This window comes from Cyanistes caeruleus, chromosome 4 (genome assembly GCF_971803275.1).
Source record: "Cyanistes caeruleus chromosome 4, bCyaCae1.hap1.1, whole genome shotgun sequence".
Classification (NCBI taxonomy): domain Eukaryota; kingdom Metazoa; phylum Chordata; class Aves; order Passeriformes; family Paridae; genus Cyanistes; species Cyanistes caeruleus.
In genome coordinates, this window is record NC_141704.1 from 13,534,898 (window position 1) to 13,553,993 (window position 19,096).

A 19,096-nucleotide genomic window follows, 5' to 3' on the forward strand; every position below is an offset into this window, starting at 1 on the left:
ACAGTGGAGCTGTTCTAAAGAGTCCACCTGCTCTTTTCAGCCAAATGCAAAGCCTGTGTTTAGTCATGTCGCCGGCCACGGCGGCTGCGTTCGGAGGGGGCGGGGAGGCCGTGAGGGGAAAGGCCGTGGCCTTCGGAGCACGGGGCGGGACAGTCCCCGAGCCGGCGGGACGCGGCTCTCCGCAGGCCGCGTCACTCGGAGCCCGGGGCGGGACACGGCTCTCCCCAGACCGTGTTCCTCGGAGCCCGGGGCGGGACGCGGCTCTCCCCAGACCGCGTCCCTCGGATCCCGGGGCGGGACAGTCCCCGAGCCGGCGGGACGCGGCTGTCCCCGGGGGGCGGGAAGCGGGGCCCGCTGGAGCGGCGCCGCGCCTGCGCCCCGCGCTCCCTCACCCGCGGCTCCGCTGACGCGACGGGGGCGGCGCTGCTGCCGTAGGGAGCCGCGGGGAGTGCGCTGAAGGCTCCGGGCGGCGACACCCGCCGGCTTCCTGTCCCCGTGGCACTATCCTGCGAGTGGAAGCGGCGGCTCGTCGGCCAGGGGCCGTGGCGGGGGAGGAAGGGCTCGCCGAGCCGCCGCCGGGCTGAGGGGCTGCCTGGCCGCGCAGCCCGAGCCGTGGTCGGCGGCGCTTCGCTCGCAGCCTCCCGGAGCTCGCAGAGCCTCCAGCCGGCCCTTGGAAGGGCCCAGCCCTCTGTCCGAGGTGGGTGCTGAGCCGCGGGGCTGAGCAGGCAGGTGCTGGGAGTGATGCGCCCAGAGTCCTGTTCCTCTCTCCTGTAACCCGATCCTTTTCCCTAAGTATGAAAACGGCATCGCTAGATTATCTTTTTTCCTGCCATGTTATGTTTAGGTTGCTGCAAACAGGAGTTTTGCTATTCTGTTTTCTTTGTTTCTTCCTCTGCAGCACCCTTGGTCACCCAGTTTGTTCTTTTTGGTGCTCTCTATTGCCTCTGCAACTCTGGCTCATCAGCTGTACCATTTTCTCTGTGCTGTTGTCAGTATAATAGGGGTTTTAACTTAATTAAAGCTTGTAGCGGACGAAGTGTAAGTGTATAGGTTTTTATTTTTAAATACTGTTTTGAAAGTGATACTAAGAAGTTGAGGATTGAACTAGCCAAACAGTTGTCATTGTTGCCTTTTTTGTTTCACTGTGAACATCCACTCAATGTCAGGTTTCTCTGGATGCTGCCAAATGTGTGGATCAGCAAGTGTCTTTTATGTTATACTCTGTGGGGTTTTTTTGGTAAATATTTCAGTGATGCATTTACTTTCCAAATTATTATGAGGCCCATATAGATACTTTGCTAGTAACACATTAGTGATGAGTTGATGCCTTTGAAATATCCTAAACTTGTGAAAAGGGAAAGTGGAACATCTTCCTTTGCAACTTGTATTTTTTTTGTACTTTTCATTAAGTTTTCTATATTATATATATGGGAACTACTTACTTATTGACCCATTTTAAATAGAATTCATGCTTTTGGGGAAGCAAGAAATTAACAGATGTATTTCTCTTTGGTAGTTAATATATAATAAATCACCAGTTGGATATGTAAGCAAGGTTTTATCAGACCTCAGATTAGACTTAAGCCAGCAAATTGTCTCACTTAAACAGTATAATTCATGAATATGGTATTTCAGTCTCAGTTTGAATTGAACTGCCCAGTTTTTCATGGAGTTTTGTTCCTCTATAGATAATATTTGTTTGTGCTGTCTTTGTGTTGGCTAATTAGAAACTGTGTCCTCAGTATTGCAGAGAAAGAAAACATGGCAAGCATTGCTGCTAAAAAGAAAGAAGTCACTAGAGATCTAGACCACTGTGATATTCCATACTATGTTTCTGAATTTGTGGAAAGAGAACTTGGAAATGACTATGAGTCACTGGGGAAGCTAGATAGTCTGATTGAAAAGCTATCTGAAAATAAAAAGCATTTAGAGGAACAGGTAAGCATCTTTCTGGTTTTTTTTTCCTTCTTCTGAACATGTTACATGACTGAGAATATGAATAAGAATATGCAGCTAGATTAAATGTATCAGTATCTCAAATGGTACTGCTCTACACAGTGCAATGGTTTTATGTCTGCATTAATACTTCTATGTTAATGCAGGTACTTACAGTTTCATCAGAAGTTCCTAAAAGAATTCAGAATGCCTTAAAGAATGCAGAAGATTCCAAAAAGTCTCTGAGTCAGCTTCTAGAGGAAGAAACTGTTCTGTCTGAGTCCATCAATAGCCACTTGCTGAAAGCTGAGCCATGGATGGAGGATCTTGATGTACTGATCGGTCAGGTCGAAGAGATCGAGCGACACCTGGCCTACCTCAAGTGGATTTCTCGCATAGAAGAGCTGAGGTAAAGTTTCTAAGTACTGTATATATGTTCTGAGGCTGGTAACCTGGTTTATCCCATTATCAAAATATTTTAAATTCAAGAAAGTTTTGTCTTTACTTTTCAATACACAAATTATTCTTTTCTGTTATCATTAATGAATATTGGGCCTTGACGTTTTTGTGTTTTATAGTGATAGCATTCAGCAATACCTGATGACCAACAATGTTCCAGAGGCAGCCAGTACTCTAGCACTCATGGCAGAACTGGATATTAAACTTCAGGAGTCATCTTGTTCTCATCTTCTTGCTTTTGTGAGATCCACTGTTAAATTCTGGCATAAAATCCTTAAGGACAAATTGACAAGGTAAGAGAGATACTGTGACTCCCTCATCTTTACATTGTACTGTAAGTTCACATCCAAGTGCTTATTTTATGTTGCAGTGACTTCGAGGAGGTGCTGACACAGCTCCGCTGGCCCTTTGTGGGGCCGCCTCAGTCCCAGACATTTGGCCTTGCTGCACCAGCCAACGCTCCTGAGGTGTACAACAACTTGGAGATGCTGTTCTGTCAGCTTCTGAAACTGCAAACCTCGTATCCTTTTAAATTCTTGGGGTGTATTTTAGCATGTATAAAAACTGTTAGAGATTCACATTCTCAAGGAGATTTATTTGAAATTTTATTCTCCCTAGAGACATAATTTATATTGCTTTGTATTAACATTAGAATGTTGTTGGGGCTTTTGTTTAGGTTTTTTTGGCATTTAGAAAAAGCCAAGTGCCAAAGTCATCCTTTTTGTCAGTAGCAACATTTTAACTCCAAATCATCAGATCCAGTGCTCTCATGGTAGCTGACAATTGAGGTTGCATGAGGATTTGGCCTTACACTGTCTGGTACCATTACCCATGCATGTTAATGAAAAAATGGTGTGATGTGTGTTTTATTAGCCACAGTTAATGCTTTCCCTTTTATAGCCTTACATGAAATCAGCTTTAATCACTTTAATATGTCTCACCCCAGAAGAAAAAGAGGGAAGACTAAACATATGTGTCTTGGAAGGAGACTTTACAAAAAGGGGAGGATTTCTGTTGTGCAACAATCATAGTCTGCCTTTGAGGTTGCTTAGAGGGCACTGCTGCTCATTCTGTTCCTGATTTTTATGAATTAAATAATTCACAAAAAATTAATTAAAATTAAAACTCAATGAAGTCTTTGTGTGTGTGACTATGGCTGCCAGTTTTTTTGGTTTTTTTAATCATGTAGTGGAAAGATGCAAGGCCATTGTACACAATCCTGAGTTGACACCAATTTTGGTTTGGCAGACTGGCTCACTTAAATCTATTACATGAAAATGGGAAATCATGTATTGCATTTATTAGTCCCAGGAGTCTTTATTCTCCTTTAACAAATATGAGTAAGTGTGTCTCTTGGACAGCCACTGTGTTTGTTTCTGACAATGGTGGTTTGCTGGGTTCTTATAAATTTCCTAAATCAAACGGACTTAAGGAGTGTGTATTGTCATTGAATAAATAATGTCTAATGGCCTGAGTTATATTTAATATTATGTAAAGTGGAATATTTTAAATATTTTTTATATTTGAGGAATTATATTGTTTTTATAATACTGCCTTCAGTCGATGCTGTAGAACTAAGCAGTGTTTGTCTAGTAAAATAATGATGCTGGGATAATTCAACATTTATGTCCATCCTTGACTGTCAAACTTAGAGATGAGCTGTTAACCAAGCCTAAACAGTTGCCAGAAAAGTACCCTTTACCCCCTTCACCGCCAATTGTCCTTCCAATACAGATCATGCTGAATCCTCTTCAGAAAAGATTCAAGTATCATTTCACTGGAAATAAACAAACCAATGTTCTTAACAAGGTATGTGAGAAAGTGGTTTGACATTTCTCAGTTGCTTTCTAAGCAACCTCTAGATGGTTGTGTTTAAACTGTATGGATTTCATGTTTTCCAAAATCAGGATTCTTTGAATCCTGTGCAGTTCTTGTGCCTACCTAAGTGTTGGCAGACATTGAGATAGCACTTTGAGACTTTTCAGAGACACAGGCATATTCTCTGAGTGAGGCAATATTTTTCCCTTGCCCAGATCCTTCATAAAACAGTATTACAATCTTCGACTGACTCCCATCTGTTCACAGGTTTTGATTAATTTCTTCTGTCTTGTTGAAAATGGTTTTGCGCTGTTCTGTATTTCCTGAGCTCAAAGGCTGTGACTTTGATTTTTGGCATTGTGTTTGGCTACCTTCATGTATCTGAAAATATTGGACTCTGCAGTTAGGATATGAAATGGGATTAGTCTAAAGGTACTGTTAAATAATTATTTTTTTTAATGGGTTTAATTTTTTTAATTGACATAAAACAAGATGCTGAGTTGTTGGAAACTGACTCACTTTTTGTGTATTTGTGCCTTCAAGGACTGAGGATTTTTATTTGAGAATTAGCATTGGAATGGGTTTCATTGCACTAATGCCACTGTAACACATCTGGAGCAGAATTTGAGAGCTGTTTTTTACAAGTCCTGTTGCCCAAGTCTGCTTATGATCACCATCTTGTGTAAATCTAAATACATTTGCAGTCTTGACAGATGCTACTACAGAGCTTTTAAAATACTGTTGTGTAGGTCAGTGTGAAAGAGGTGTTTTAGATATGAACAAAGATTATTTTAAAAGCGAATGGAAAATTACGTTCAAGACACTGAATTTGCAAACAACAATAGGTGAACAACTATTTAAAGAAGAAGAACTTTAAAGGAAGTTTACAAGGAATCTAGATGCAGGTCAGAAAGATATTTCAACAGGGCTTTGCTGAAATTTGGGTTGGGGTTATGGATTGGGTTTTGGGTTTTTTTGTTTAGTAATTACTTGGATAATGCAATTAAAAGAAAAACCAAAACAATGTAAAATATTTAAAAGACAGCAACCTGGACAGGATTAACAGTATTTCAGAGGAGAGGCTCAGAGTTCACAATGACCTTGCCCAGCGGGGGAAGGAGCATCAAAAAAACCCAACAACCCAAGCATGATAAAATGAATGAGACAAGTGAAAATGAATACAGAGGTGAGAAACAGACACACAAAATATGAGTGCACCTCAGCAGAATGTTCTTTAATTGTTGGGAGTGAGGAAAACAGGAACTGCTTCCAGTTGCACTAACGCTGAAAGAAGTGTTCATCAAAACCTGAAGCCCATATTTTTAGGTGATGAAACTGAAAAAGCTTAAAGGCTTTAAAATGTGAAATAGGAAGTGATTCCGCACTTCTAGGGGGAAGGTGGGGCTGAGGTTAGGTACAATAACAATAAGAGCAGAGCTTTTCTCAGGAGCGTATCCTTTTTGTTGTACCAAGAAATGAGGGCCACACAGGATAACAGGAAAAAGCGTATGAAGCAGAAACAAGGCTCTCATGAGTAAGAAAGCAGTAGAGAAAGGGGAAATAAAAATGGAATTTTTGCTCGAGAGACACAATATTTGGTACATTTAAGACAGTGAAAATCCAGAAATATTTTTCTGACAATGCTTTTATATAAATGAAAATTAAGTAAAACAGAATGAAGACTTGTGTGACCTGAGATCAAGAGAAGGCAGGGAAGGAGTTGCATTTTTTGAAATTTGTACTAAAATACTAGTAGCACTTGGATATATGTTTGGAGACATTTAATAATGTCTTTTCTTTTTTTATATAAGCCTGAGTGGTATTTAACACAAGTACTTATGTGGATTGGAAATCATTCAAAGTTCCTTGATGACAAAATCCAGCCAATACTGGACAAGGTGGGATCTTCAGTGAATGCTGGGGTAAGTAATTAAATGGTTTGTAAATGAGAATATAAATATCTAAGCCTCTGATAGATATTTGTGTAGGCCCATTTCCACTGAAACGTGTACATGGTGAGACCAAGTCTAGTAGCAGTTTCTTGTGTATGTATTTGCACATGTCAGTACTTCCTGTCTCTGACATTCACTTCTTTCCTTTCCAAAGCTTGAATTCTCTCGTGCTCTAGTAATGCTGATTTTGGAGAAGTTGGCTGCTGATATTCCCTGCCTGTTGTATGATGATACACTCTTTTGTCACCTTGTGGATGAGGTACTTCTATTTGAGAGAGAGTTATACAGCGTTCATGGTTATCTTAGCAGCTTTCCCAGTTGCATGCATATTCTGTCAGAAGAATCCTGCTTCCAAAGGTGGCTAACAGTGGAAAAAAAATGTAAGATTTCCAGTGCATTTTTTTGGCCTTTATGTTGCACAGTCAGAAAGTATGTGTCTACTTACACAGCTACCCTTCTTAAATAGGATAAGGCACTTGGACAGGGCTACTAACAAAACCATAGGTATATTAATGCTCTGTAATTATTCCGAATAAAAATTGATTTGGTTTCAACAGTACTTCTGTATTTTGTGGCACTCTTGCCCCTAGGCTGTATGCAATCAAGTGGGCTTATTTTTAGACAAATGTTATGTGTGTACAGACAGAGATGGACTTTAAACAGAAATAAGGGTGAGGCGTTAGTTTCTGAGAAATGAAGAAGTAGTATATTGGAAAGGAGCAAGCCAACTATTAAAAAACAAATCAAATCCCCCAGTCAATTCTGACATTTAATTCTGTTAACAGTGTTGCAAATGCAGATACATTGAAGCTGGTTTTGTATGAAATGAGTTGTCAGTAATTTTTATAACCTGATAATGCAGAACTTAATTTACTAGAGATAAAGCTTTTATTTTGATATATTTTAGAGGGGCTTTTGTTAGATTTTTTTTTTAATTAAAAACTTAACTTACAAGTTTTTTTGCATCTCAGTTGCTCTTCAGAAGATGGACTCCATGCTTTCATCAGAGGCTGCGTGGATATCACAATACAAAGATATCACTGATGTGGATGAAATGAAAGTTCCAGACTGTGCTGAAACTTTTATGACTCTCTTGTTAGTTATAACAGGTAATTATATCTATGGGCATTGCTCTTGTTTGTAATGAACAGTAAAGAACTTTCAGCTAACAGACCTCTTTACTAAATATTCATTGTCAGTAGTAATCATCAAGTAATGTTGCAAAGTTGTCATGTTTGCAGCTTAATAAAAAAAAGTTTCCTGTTCATTTTGTATTTTGGACACTAACTCATGCATGAACAATCTTGACCTAGTAATATGTTTGCAAAACAATAATTAAAAATATACATTTGATATTTACCATATTCTCTCATAGTTGGCAGAATATAATTTGTTGCAATGCAGTAATAAATGATAATAGTCCTTTCGAATCTGTGAGACTTCAGAAGCTATTAAGTAACTTCTCGTTTTTTGCAACAGTACATAAGAGCAAGTGTGTCTTCAGGAGACAGTTGCATCTGCAATGGCTTTGTCTTTTCTCTGTGTGAGGAAGCTTTAGGGGCTGCCTGAAGAGGAGGGTGTGGTGTTACCACACATTGCTTCAAGTGTTAGAATATAAACTGCTCGTGGAATGAGGAGGGGGAAGAAAGTCATTGCCTTTTTAGCTTTTGCATGGGCAAACAGTTTCCCTGAAAACATTGAAATATCAACTGTTTTAAATACTGACATTTAAATAATGACTATATTATGTTCTCATAGGTGTGAGGTGGTACAGTAATGTGCCTGTAATGTTTCTTTTTGAAAAGCTTTTATTTACTGTTGGAAAGGCTAAAAACATTTTATTAATGTCTTTCCAGACAGGTATAAGAATCTTCCAACAGCTTCTAGAAAACTCCAGTTCCTGGGCCTACAGAAGGAGTTAGTTGATGATTTCAGGATACGATTAACTCAAGTAATGAAGGAAGAGACAAGAGCTTCCTTAGGATTCCGCTACTGTGCAATCCTTAATGCTGTTAACTATATAGCAACAGTGTTGGCAGACTGGGCTGACAATGTAGTAAGTAATTAATCTTCTTTAGGAAACCAAATATTTAAAAATGGACTTTGGATGTTTGTTTTGTAACAGACATTTTATTTTCATCACTTTTTAGGTGTATTAAGAGAATTAATTACTGAAAAAGTAGAATGAGATATAAATTTGGATTTAGTAAAAGATGTATAAATAAGGATGGGTTATTGTTTGAGGCCTAAGATGCCAATTATAAAGTTTCTAGGGAAATGCAGAGAGAGCCTGGGAAATGGAACAATCTGAAGAGACAAAACATTAGTTTTTGTAAAATGCTTTTTATTGTAAAAAAAAAAGAATTGATTTTGGAGATCTCTGAACGAGAGCAGCAGCCTTTGCCTAGTGTTTGAATTCCTCCCATGTCAGGAGACCTTAGACAAATCCCATGTGGGTAATCTGTGTTGCAACATGGTTCAGGTGTGGCCCAGAAAGGTCACTCAGTGATAACTGGGAATTAGTGACTGCTGTACAACAGCCTGCTGGCAGCATGGCCTAGTGCAGAATTTCAGCTTTTCTAAGACTATTGATGCTAAAGGTCAAAAAACCTGTTTCACATGGAGTGTGCAGAACAAGGCATTGTGTGTGCTGTGGGAACCTCCAAATTCTTACTGTCTTCACAGGAAGCTGTGGCTCTAGCAGGGGATAACCTTGACAGGACAGCAGCCTTCATGTTGAATAACTGCATATACTACAGTGTCGTGATCTGCTTAAAAGCAAAACCAACAAGCTATTACCACAATGTCACATTGATCTTGATAAATTCAATTTTCTTGCTGTTGTCAGCACAGTAAATTTATGATTCAATGAATAATCATTGCTAAAAAAATTACTATTAAAGTTTACTTTTGCAAATCTTAAAGAGGCCAATGTAGGAATTTTTTTTAAAAGCATGCTGCTGTCAATCTTAAAATATATTTTCTGTATTTCTCTAGATCTGTTCCCTTTACTTATCTGCTGTTGTATCTGCAACCTGTATCAGGTCCATCACTAGGATTAAACCAGCATGTTTTATTTTTCACTAAATTAAGACCACAGGGAAAGATAAGAAAGTGTTTTTAAAATCTTAAAATTTTATTTTATAAATGTGCCAGAGGAGAGTGTTTTCTAGAACTATGCCTAACAAAGTTCCAATGAAAAGTTCAAGGGGTAAGATTATTTTCTGTGGTGTTCCTCTCTGGTTTTGTTTGCCTAGTTCTTCTTGCAGCTGCAGCAGGCCGAGCTAGAGGTTTGTGCAGAAAGTGACACGGTGAGCCAGCTCCAGCTGGGACAGCTGGCGTCCATGGAGAGCTCTGTCTTTGATGACATGATCAACCTCCTGGAGCGCCTGAAGCACGACATGCTGACGCGACAAGTAGATCATGTCTTCAGAGAGGTCAAAGATGCTGCGAAGCTGTACAAAAAAGAGAGGTGATTCTGTTTATTTAATCTCTTCACATATTATGGTATTATTTCCTGTTTAAAATGCTGAGGTAAATAAAGGCAAGAATAGATAATAGTATTTTTTTTCTGGAGTGGGAAAGCTGCAGGGTAATGAGTTCTGGAAAATTCTCTTCATTCTTACCTTGGGACCATTGTCATGCTGTGTTTTCTAAAGTAGTTCCACAATTAGTGCATTCATTAGTTAAAAACCCTAGGAAAGATTCTGGATCATTTTAGTTTTCTATTTTGAACAGGAATTATTTTCTTCATAGTAGTATTGAAGATTTTATGCAAAATGGGCTGTCATGACTGTTCTGTCTTCACAGACTCCTAGGGATTCTTGAATATTTTCTCCTGAGTAGAATTTCTGAAGTACTTCGTAAAAGAAATACAACTCAATGATTTTCAAGTTAGATGGGGTTCCCTAGAATGACATGTTCAGAGATTTTATAACTAAAGCATGAGTATAATATTAAATGAAATTCAAACATAGCATTAGACTGATAACTTTTAGATTAGAAATGGGAAAGAATTGTCTCTGAAACATTGCAAATGGGTAAGATTTTTTTTTTAAGGGTAATTTTAACTTCAGTTGTAATATGAATTTAATTCTAACAACTGCAGTGCAATGGTTTCTTTTAGGTGGCTGTCTTTACCCTCTCAAGCAGAGCAAGCAGTGATGTCTTTGTCGAGCACGGCGTGCCCGATGTTGCAGACACTGCGAGACCGTTTGCTACAACTGGAGCAGCAGCTCTGCCACTCGCTGTTTAAAATTTTCTGGCAAATGCTTGCAGAGAAAGTGGATTTGTACATCTATCAGGAAGTGGGTATCAGTGTAACCTGTGCAATGCAATGTAGGCTTCAGTGACTGGCTTAAACAGCAGATGTACTTCTTGTGTGTTTGTAGATCATTATGGCAAATCATTTCAATGAAGGAGGAGCAGCACAGCTCCAGTTTGATATGAGTCGGAATTTGTTCCCCTTATTTTCACACTACTGCAAGAGGCCAGAAAACTACTTCAAGCAGTAAGTAGGCAAACTTCTGACCTACTGGTATTTCAAAAGTGAGGGTCCAAAGAAATGCAAGTGTGTTACTTAAAACCAAGTGGTTTTCACAGTTAGTTTAGATCCACACTTTAAAGGCGTGGATCATTCATGTATCTGATGTTTTCAACTAGAAAAATTGATTCTGCAGAATGTACTCAGACAGCAACAGACTTTGTCATGTCTTGGAGTATTTTGTGCAGTCAGGATGTCTAGATAAAATTATGGAAGAAATATTAAGTAGCACAAACCTCTGAAACTGGGGCTGAATAAGCTAGTCAAAGATACAGTTACAACACAACAAACTTTATTGTTAGAAGGACTACTTTAAACTATGTTCTTCCTCAGGATTGTCTTGTGTAGCAGTCTAGCTGCTGTCATGGATGAGAAGCTGCTACTTTCTTTCTGGTTAGTCTTTTTTTCCTAGCCCACAGTCTCCTGAAGAGTCTAGCATCAAAATCCTCATCTAATTGGGGCTGAAATCTGAGTATTTTTAAACCAAAATGGAGCATGGAAGGTTTTTTGTTACATTTAAATTTGTGCTGCTTACATTAATCCATGTAACTTTTCCTCTAGCATAAAAGAAGCCTGCATTATCCTGAACCTGAATATTGGCTCGGCCTTGCTTCTGAAGGATGTCCTGCAGTCAGCTTCAGAAAATGAATCATTAAAGCCAAGCCAGCCGTCTGCAACAGCAGCACTAAATGAACTTGGAGTTTATAAACTGTCTCAAAGGGATGTTGAGATTCTTCTCAGTTTGAGAGCTAGTTGGCCAAATACAGGAAAATAAAGACTTCTTCAGAAATGGTTAATAACTTGGTCTAGATTACTTATTCCAAGCAAAAGCAAAGCAGATATCTTTAAATACTTATTTCAATTATGTATGCTGAGAGTATGTTTTAATCTAATCTTTCACCTTATTCTATATAGTTAAAAAAAAAAAAACAATTCAAAATGACTTGGTGTTGAACTGTGCAGATCTTATTTTCCATGGCCACCTTGCCACTGCATTTGGAAGATAAAACTGTGTTCATCTCTAATGAATAGTGCACCATGTCAGTGTTTGCTGTATCATTCTAAGGAACACAGAGTATTTACACTGTAATTGCATTTTTGTACAATGTGGGCTAATGTTCCCTATGAACTGGTTGGTCTTCAGTTAAACACAGATGTTTCACAACTCCAAAATCCAGGTAATGGATGTTCTGTATTAAAATGTATATAATCAATGCAGAAAGAAGGAATATTTCACTGTTTTGTTCATACAAATTAAGATAGTCTTGTACAGAAAAAAACAATCTCCTATTTTTTTTTTTTTAAGTTTCTCCTTGTAAATTGCATAGCGTGTGCTAAATTTGAAAATACCACTTGGTATTTACCTGTGGACATTTGTCATACCTGGTTGTTTTTTCCTTAAAAATACCTGAAAACCAAAACCCAGCACCATCCCAAAAACAAACTTGATTTTATTCAGTGGTAATGAGCCAACAGGTAACAATTCTTTACTGTAAACTATAATCTGAAAGAGGAAACTCCAAAATACTATTTGAGGTGCGTAAGACATCTCTACTTCTTTTTTTAACTGTCTAATTATACTAAGAACAGCAATTCTTAAAGATACTCTCTTCAGTGCCTTCTCGACATGAACACGTTGTTGTCATTTGTCCTTTTCAGCTGATTGCTCCTCTGAAGGGTGGGGAAGATTAGAAAAAGAGAGTATTGCTTAAAATCAACACTTCACAGCTGACAAACCAGAAGAAAAACTGGGGAAGATGCCTGTTTTTAATATGTATATAGAAGATCACTGCTCAAACTAATACACAGACCAGCTCTCCAGCATCTTTTTCTTCCTAAGACAGAAAAAGAAAATCTCTAGTTAGATAATTAAGATTATTAGTTCATTACCTTTCAGCAATTGCAACAGTTACTAAAAAATCACTTCTAGAACCATACCTTGACTATGAGGAATTATTTGAACTCTGAACCTATTTCATCTCCAGCTGTGGTACCACCCCTGACAAAGACAACAGGACCTCACTGTTCCACATTTCTAGATCCATATTTTAATCCCTGGGCTGCCTGATGACCCTTGCTCTGACCTAGGGGTGGGTACCATGAGAAGATCCTGAAACTGAGCTGGTGGAGGGCATGGAGTTTGGTTCACCTTACAGCATGGCAAGAAGGTCAGGCAATCACTGACCTTTTTTTAATCTTGCAATGCAAAGTGACACAGTCAAGCTTAAACTAGCAAGTCCTTTAATTACGTAGTTTTGTAAATAAAAAATCTCAGTAAAATATCTTCTATGCATATGTACCCTCCAAAAAATAAAACCAAAACCACGATTTCAATTAAACTTACATTCCTTCCTTGAATACATCCAATGTGATAAGCACGTCATCATCTAGCTCCAAATCCTCAGTGCTTAGTCCCAAGGTTTTAAGAGCTAAAGTTAACAAAAGAGAATTTTTCATGTGAGTCTTTGGAAAGACAAATTGAAATTTAAAGGTGCCTTGATCTAACAGAAGGTAAACGTGTAGCATAATACCATGTAACTTCTGTGTAGGAAACAACCACATGTAACATTCAACTTTCCCAAGTTCCAGGTCCTGTGGGCAGCTGTGTGGATAATTCTAAAGTATACAGATGGGTAACCTGGAAACTATTTTAATAATTCTGTGCAAGCAAACAGTTTGTTGTGAGCAGGGGTGCAGGTGGACGCACCTTCCCTGTACTGCGCGGGCCGGATGTGGCCCTGGCCTAGGACATCCAGCAGGCTGAACATGGCGTCCACGTTGGCCTCGTCCATGAGGAACGGGTACTCGCCCTCGGCTCGTCTCCCGGCCTTTACCCTCTCCAGCACCTGGATCAGGAACTCGCGTGGCCTTTCTGCAACGAGGTCAGAGTGCCCGCGGGCACCGGGCCCTCAGCCGGGGAGCGGAGGCCTCTGGCCCCGCCGCCCCCGCTGCCGCCCCGCTCTCGGCGGGGCCGGGCCCGTGCGCACCGGGCCGGTGGAAGAGCAGCAGCGCTCCGAGGCGGTGCAGCAGCTCGGGCAGCCGGTGCCGCCGCAGGTACTCGCGGCTCTGCTCCTCGGCCGTCGCCATGCCGCGGTGCCGGGGCGGCGTGAGGCGGCAGCGGGGCCCGCGGCGGGAGCTGGGCGGGCACGGGGCGGGAGGAGGGCGAGCAGAGGAGCGGGACGCTCCGCTGGGGTGAGCGGGAAGGGGAAGGAAAAACTGACTTTCCTGGAAGTCGTCACGTTAGCACCGGAACAACCACGCCTCGCTCCCGGCTGGGTCCCGGCTCTGCGTTGGTTCGTGGGGAAAGCAAATTACACGCGGTGCTTTTTAACGCGTGTGCAGGTGTTGAGGGCCTGATAGTCTGGAGAAGACTAATGATATCCTCTCTCAATGCAACAAATATCTCAAAGGCCGCTGCCAAGAGGATGGGCCAGATTCTTTTCAGCGATGCCAGCGACAGGTCGGGTAGCGTTGGCCATAAAACGAACCACAAGAAGTTCCACCTCAGGATGAGGAAGAACTTTACGTGAGGGTGACAGAGCACTGGAACAGCTGCCCAGGGCGGTCGCGGGCCTCCCCCTCTGGAGACATTCCAAACCCGCCTGGGTGCGCTCCCGTCTCACCTGCTGCAGGGCAGGGGGGTTGGGCAGGATGATCTCTCCCAGCCCTAAGGATTCTGTGTTTCTGTGTTCTTAGCTCCAGCTGCGTTTCCTTCCACCGGCGGTACCACTTTCTTCACCTCTCACCGTTTCGCGGGCACAGCCCTGGTTCATCCCCGCGGTGTGAGGGGCTGCCGGGATGTTCCCAGAGCTCCACACCCGTACGAAGTGCAAAACAGTGGCCAGCAATGGAGAGTAAGAGAGTTTGCATTTTAAAACCATTATTGAGCCTTGCAGCATAGCCTCTGCAAACAGAGAAGAGATATGAAAGAAGCTTTTGACTGTACTACCCACTGTTAATAGAACCATAATCAAGTAAAGCATCTCACTAAAACAAAATTAAGGAAATCTACAAATATATAACTGTCTGCCATCAAATAAAATCCAACAGTGATAAATGAGCATATAGTAAAGAAGAACAGTATTCCTATGAAAAGACTAGTGCTAAATATATTTAACTATTTGCCAAAACTATCACAAGACAGTAATAGAATTCACTTATTTTTTTTTTTAGATAAGGTGGGAGAAAGCATCCAAAGCTGCAGAGACTGTACAGCCATGTGCTGTATGTATTCTTTAGTATTTTAAATGACTATGCTACTTGGTTTGAGTCTCAATTAGGGCTAGAGGAACTGTAGGTTTCTAACAGTTGCCTCCTATGACAGTTGCCAAGCAGTGATGGAAATCTCCTTTTCCTAAATAAAACGTTACATAGTTACTCAATCCATTCCTGCATTTGTCTTTCTATGCCTTTCTGCAGAGTTCACAAAGCACTAGCAAAATTTTTTCCCCAAAAGAAGACATAGGAGAAAGTGCAGATTGAAATGTGGAGAAGTACAAACAGGAGAATTGGTCAGCAGAGGAGAAATAGAGATCTGGAAAATACATTATTGAAAATGAGGATAGGAAGATTGACAGGAAAAGAAGGAACAAATGATATACTGGTAGGTAGGTAGGACAGTGTTTGGGTCAAAGAAACCAGCTTTTGGCAAAAGATGTTTCTCCTTTAGTGGTCAACAAATAATCAGTATGAAATACACATTAAGGCTAAAATTTTAAGAATAAGCACAGGAATTACAGATTTAAGTGTGTTTCCCTGAGGAATGGTTAAAAAAAATATATAAATCACTAAACAGAGTGACCCCAATTTGATTTTCAACAAGAAATGTATTTTTTAAAATTCTATTCCCCTATTAAGGAAGCACAGTTTATTTACTTGAAAAAATACTCTGATAATGAATCATTTATTACTTATGTAATAAATTATCTTCAGTTCATATAATGATAGTATCAGCTATCCATATATATGGATAAAAAGTATGATAGTTCAGGATAATTTGTATAGAGTTCGCATGGGCTATTGTAAGAGAAATTGAACTTCTGGAAGCTGAGAAAAACAGGATTTGACAAACATTTGAAATTATTCTGGTTCTATTATAGAGATGCTGCTAAATGAGTTTTAATAAAGAACTAAAGGATTAAGTTATTTTCATGTGTTTAAAGTGTCCTGGTTATATAAATTAATTTGTTTAAAAGGCTTAATACCTGTTGTGACAGAAGCTGAGTCTTCTACAGAATATCACTAATAATTTAATCTTTTATCTAATTTAATAGGGCTAAATAGACTACAAGCCTTTAAGAGTTGTAATAATGAAGAGAAACAGGGACTGCAGGTCAGATATGCAGCTGGCTCCAGAACTACCTTGCAGGGGGAAACAGGCAGATGGACATGTTCTTTCAAATGGGAGTGTCAGAAGACTGAAGCCTAGGGCTGTGGGAAAAGACAGGAGCAATACAGATTGGGAAAGATCCTCAGATGTGCCACAGGTTTCCTGTGCACACAGCTGCTGAGAGCAGCTCCTTTAAGGCTTTACCTCTGCTGCTCCTCAGCATGGACATTGGGAAGCACCGTGCTAGGGTGAGCTGTAGGGATTGGTTCTGCCATTGCTGTAGGTGCTTTGGAACAGTTCCACTGCACCTTCCCTCTGTGTGTCCCCAAAGACTCTTAAGATACAGGTGAGCTCTTCATCAGGGGATTTTATAATATGTATTTATAGAGGAAACTGCTTAACTATGGAAATACTGGGCTTCTGAGTATTAATTATTCCAACAGCCAGAACAACTTTTTTTGGTTGTTTTTACTGTACAGAACAGTGGAATAATTAAGTTGAATAATTAAGTCCTCTGGAGATCTTGTGGTCAACTCCCTTTCCTCCTCAAACTGGGTTAATTTCAAAGACCAGCTCAGGTTACTCACAGCCTTTTCAAGTTTTTACTGTCTCCAAATGGAGACTTCAGAACATCATTTGCTCTGTGTTCCAGTGCTCAGCTACATGGGAATGGTATCAGCCTGTATCCTTGAATCAAGCCCAACTTTTCCCATAGGCTTCTAGAGATGCAGGATAACTAGTCCTTCACTCAGACATTCTGGGGACAGCACCTCAGTGCCCAAACTATGCCCCAAGCTCTCAGCACAGACCTCTCCAGTTAAAACCTGAAGCAAAGGTAGCAATGAGTGTCCCTCCGTCACTTCCCCGTCCTCTGTCACCGGGTTAACTACCACATGCAGTGGGGCTCACATTTTACATTTCCTTCTATGTTAATGTTCTAGAAGTATCTTTCACATCCCTCACTAGTTCCAACTCCAACTGAGCTTTGGTTTTACTGGTTCTGTTTCAGCATGCCTAGGCAATGTTTATTCTGCTAAGGTAGTCCATCCCTGCTTCTACAATCTTTGTATTTGCCTTTTGCCTCTGACTTATCCAGCATGGCTGAATGGAGAGCTGCTGACTATCTCCCATGTCTGCTCAGCTTCCTGCAGATCAGAATGGACTGTTCCTGTGCTTCAGCTTACTCTCCTGGCTCAGTCTTCTGAGGGATTCTGCCAACAAAATGGTAGCAGGAGACAAAGTCAGCTCTCTTGAATTTCAGGGCTGCAATTCATCTTCCTCTCTTCCCTCAGAATCTTAAGCTTTGCTATATTGTAGTTGCTGCTGCCAAGGCTGCCACCAGTGTCAGTGCTCCCAGCAGCCCTTCCTTAGGTGTGAGCAGCATGTCTAGCATAGCCCCCCTCTGCTAGCTGAGCCCTTCTGTCAAAAAATTGTCCTTGATGTACTTCAGTAGCTGGATCACCACTTGTGCCATCCTAGTCCTTTCTAGAACAAGAGCCCGCAGTCATCAGTCTAAGTTGTGAATGTTGGCTTTTTTGTTTTTCTTTCACCCAGTCAGCTGCAAAATAAAGGCTAAACCTGTCATCAGAAATCATGTACTGGGGAAAATAAATTACAAAAGTACTTCTTGTTTGTGAGTCCAGGAGAAATAAGTCACAAAGTGCCTAGTTTGATATCAGAAGACACTACTGTCACAGAACTGTCCAGTTCTCAGTTGGCTGAAAAGCCATGAAGCTGATTTCCTGGAACTGTGGTTAGACTCCTGCTGAAGGCTAAGGGGAAAAAAGAAGTTACCTGAGCAGAAGCCTGCATTCTTTGATATATACAGTATATTTTCCTGTTTAAGTAAGGCCCTGAGCCCATAGCTCTCCAGAGCACAGATGCTTTTATTCCAGCAGTATCTGTTGAATGAGTTCACACCACACAGGGTGGGAGAGATCTGAGGTCCATCTAAGTCAGATGCCAACGCTTCAGTGTCTCTGACCACCCATGGCTCAAATAGACATTTTGAGCAACAAAAAGGTGGGCATGCAGTTAAGACGCAGAAGTAAGTATGGATTGTGCATCTCTAAAGGTTTGTGTTTCTGAAAAGTAACCCCTTTTTTTCCTGTACTTGATTGGAAATCCACACATCTACTCTAACTGTAGTCACTTCAGTCAGTATTTTGTAAAAGCAGAGTTACCAGGAAGAGCCCTTGTTGGTGTTACAACACAAATCCTAAAGAAAAGTAACATGGAAGGAGTAGCTAAAGGCAAGATTATAAAAACAACACAAACCCCAAATGCCCAAGAAACCACACTACAAAACTCCCTAACTGATTATGGGTCAAAATAAGAGAAAACTAAAAAAAAGGAAGGCAAATAATTACAATTTAAGAGCAGAGCTGACCAGAGGGGAAGGTTTCTTGTGTAGGCTGTTGAGAACAGCTTAGAACTGAGGCAAGATAAATATAAAATATAAAAATAAATATAAAATATAAATATAAAATGTAAATATAAATTTTCTGCACCAGTGGTGGGAAAGGCAAAGAGGTTGAGCCTGTGTTGTCATTCCCCAGTAGTGACCTATCTCACTCACCTGTGCCAGAGCTCTCCAAATCAGCACCGAGGAAATTTCCCACTGGGAAGGGATGACAGTTTCTCTTCTGCAGTGATGTCTCCTCCATCACCATTTCATCTGCTGCCTCAGTAGGGCCAGGCTGGAAATGAGCTGACGCCAGCATGGGACTCCAGGGCTGCTCCCATGTTCATCAGGCCATTCTTTGTACTTACACCAAAAGGCTTTCACACCTGTGGGTTCTGTAAATGCACTTTGTCCATGATAAACAGCTTTTCTGAAAAACTACCCTTATGGTGTCACATCAACCATGTTAGCAACTGCTCCAAGTTAGGCAAACCCAGATTGAATTTTTAATTTTTATTTTAAAAAATTAAATTAAAAAAAAAATTATTTTATTTGATGTATTTTTAATATGTCACATTTGGGAAATTGGCCAAGGGCACAGCTGAAAGTGGTGCCCCATCTCAAATCCCTACAGGTGTCCTTACCCTCAAATCAAG

At 40.6% G+C, this 19,096-nt stretch overlaps 2 protein-coding genes and 1 long non-coding RNA gene across 4 annotated transcripts; 2 read left to right on the top strand and 1 right to left on the bottom strand.

Moving 5' to 3' along the window:
- Positions 1–114: 114 nt before the first annotated feature.
- On the top strand, positions 115–11,504 carry RINT1 (RAD50 interactor 1). The gene is made up of 14 exons (XM_023945424.2): positions 115–697; positions 1,743–1,938; positions 2,103–2,344; positions 2,514–2,687; positions 2,765–2,914; positions 4,047–4,203; positions 6,024–6,134; positions 6,319–6,544; positions 7,136–7,273; positions 8,021–8,220; positions 9,422–9,636; positions 10,291–10,471; positions 10,556–10,674; positions 11,269–11,504. Exons 2-14 carry the CDS (start codon positions 1,762–1,764, stop codon positions 11,480–11,482), a joined length of 2,304 nt encoding a protein of 767 aa, XP_023801192.2. The 5' UTR covers positions 115–697; positions 1,743–1,761; the 3' UTR covers positions 11,483–11,504.
- EFCAB10 (EF-hand calcium binding domain 10) lies at positions 9,543–13,971 on the bottom strand. Of its 2 annotated transcripts, none has more exons than XM_086886758.1 (4): positions 13,695–13,906; positions 13,415–13,579; positions 13,052–13,136; positions 9,543–9,619 (listed from the first exon to the last, which is right to left on the bottom strand). In XM_086886758.1, the coding sequence occupies exons 1-4, from the start codon at positions 13,792–13,794 to the stop codon at positions 9,586–9,588; spliced, it is 384 nt and encodes a 127-aa protein (XP_086742884.1). In that variant the 5' UTR covers positions 13,795–13,906; the 3' UTR covers positions 9,543–9,585. The 2 variants fall into 2 exon arrangements, with proteins under 2 accessions (XP_086742884.1, XP_086742883.1); XM_086886757.1 differs by lacking the exon at positions 9,543–9,619 and adding an exon at positions 10,978–12,542 and having other exon boundaries at positions 13,695–13,971.
- LOC147653436 (uncharacterized) lies at positions 13,845–17,618 on the top strand. Its single transcript, XR_015286135.1, has 3 exons — positions 13,845–14,313; positions 14,404–14,561; positions 15,127–17,618. It is a non-coding gene; the product is annotated as an uncharacterized LOC147653436 (long non-coding RNA).
- Positions 17,619–19,096: the final 1,478 nt, after the last annotated feature.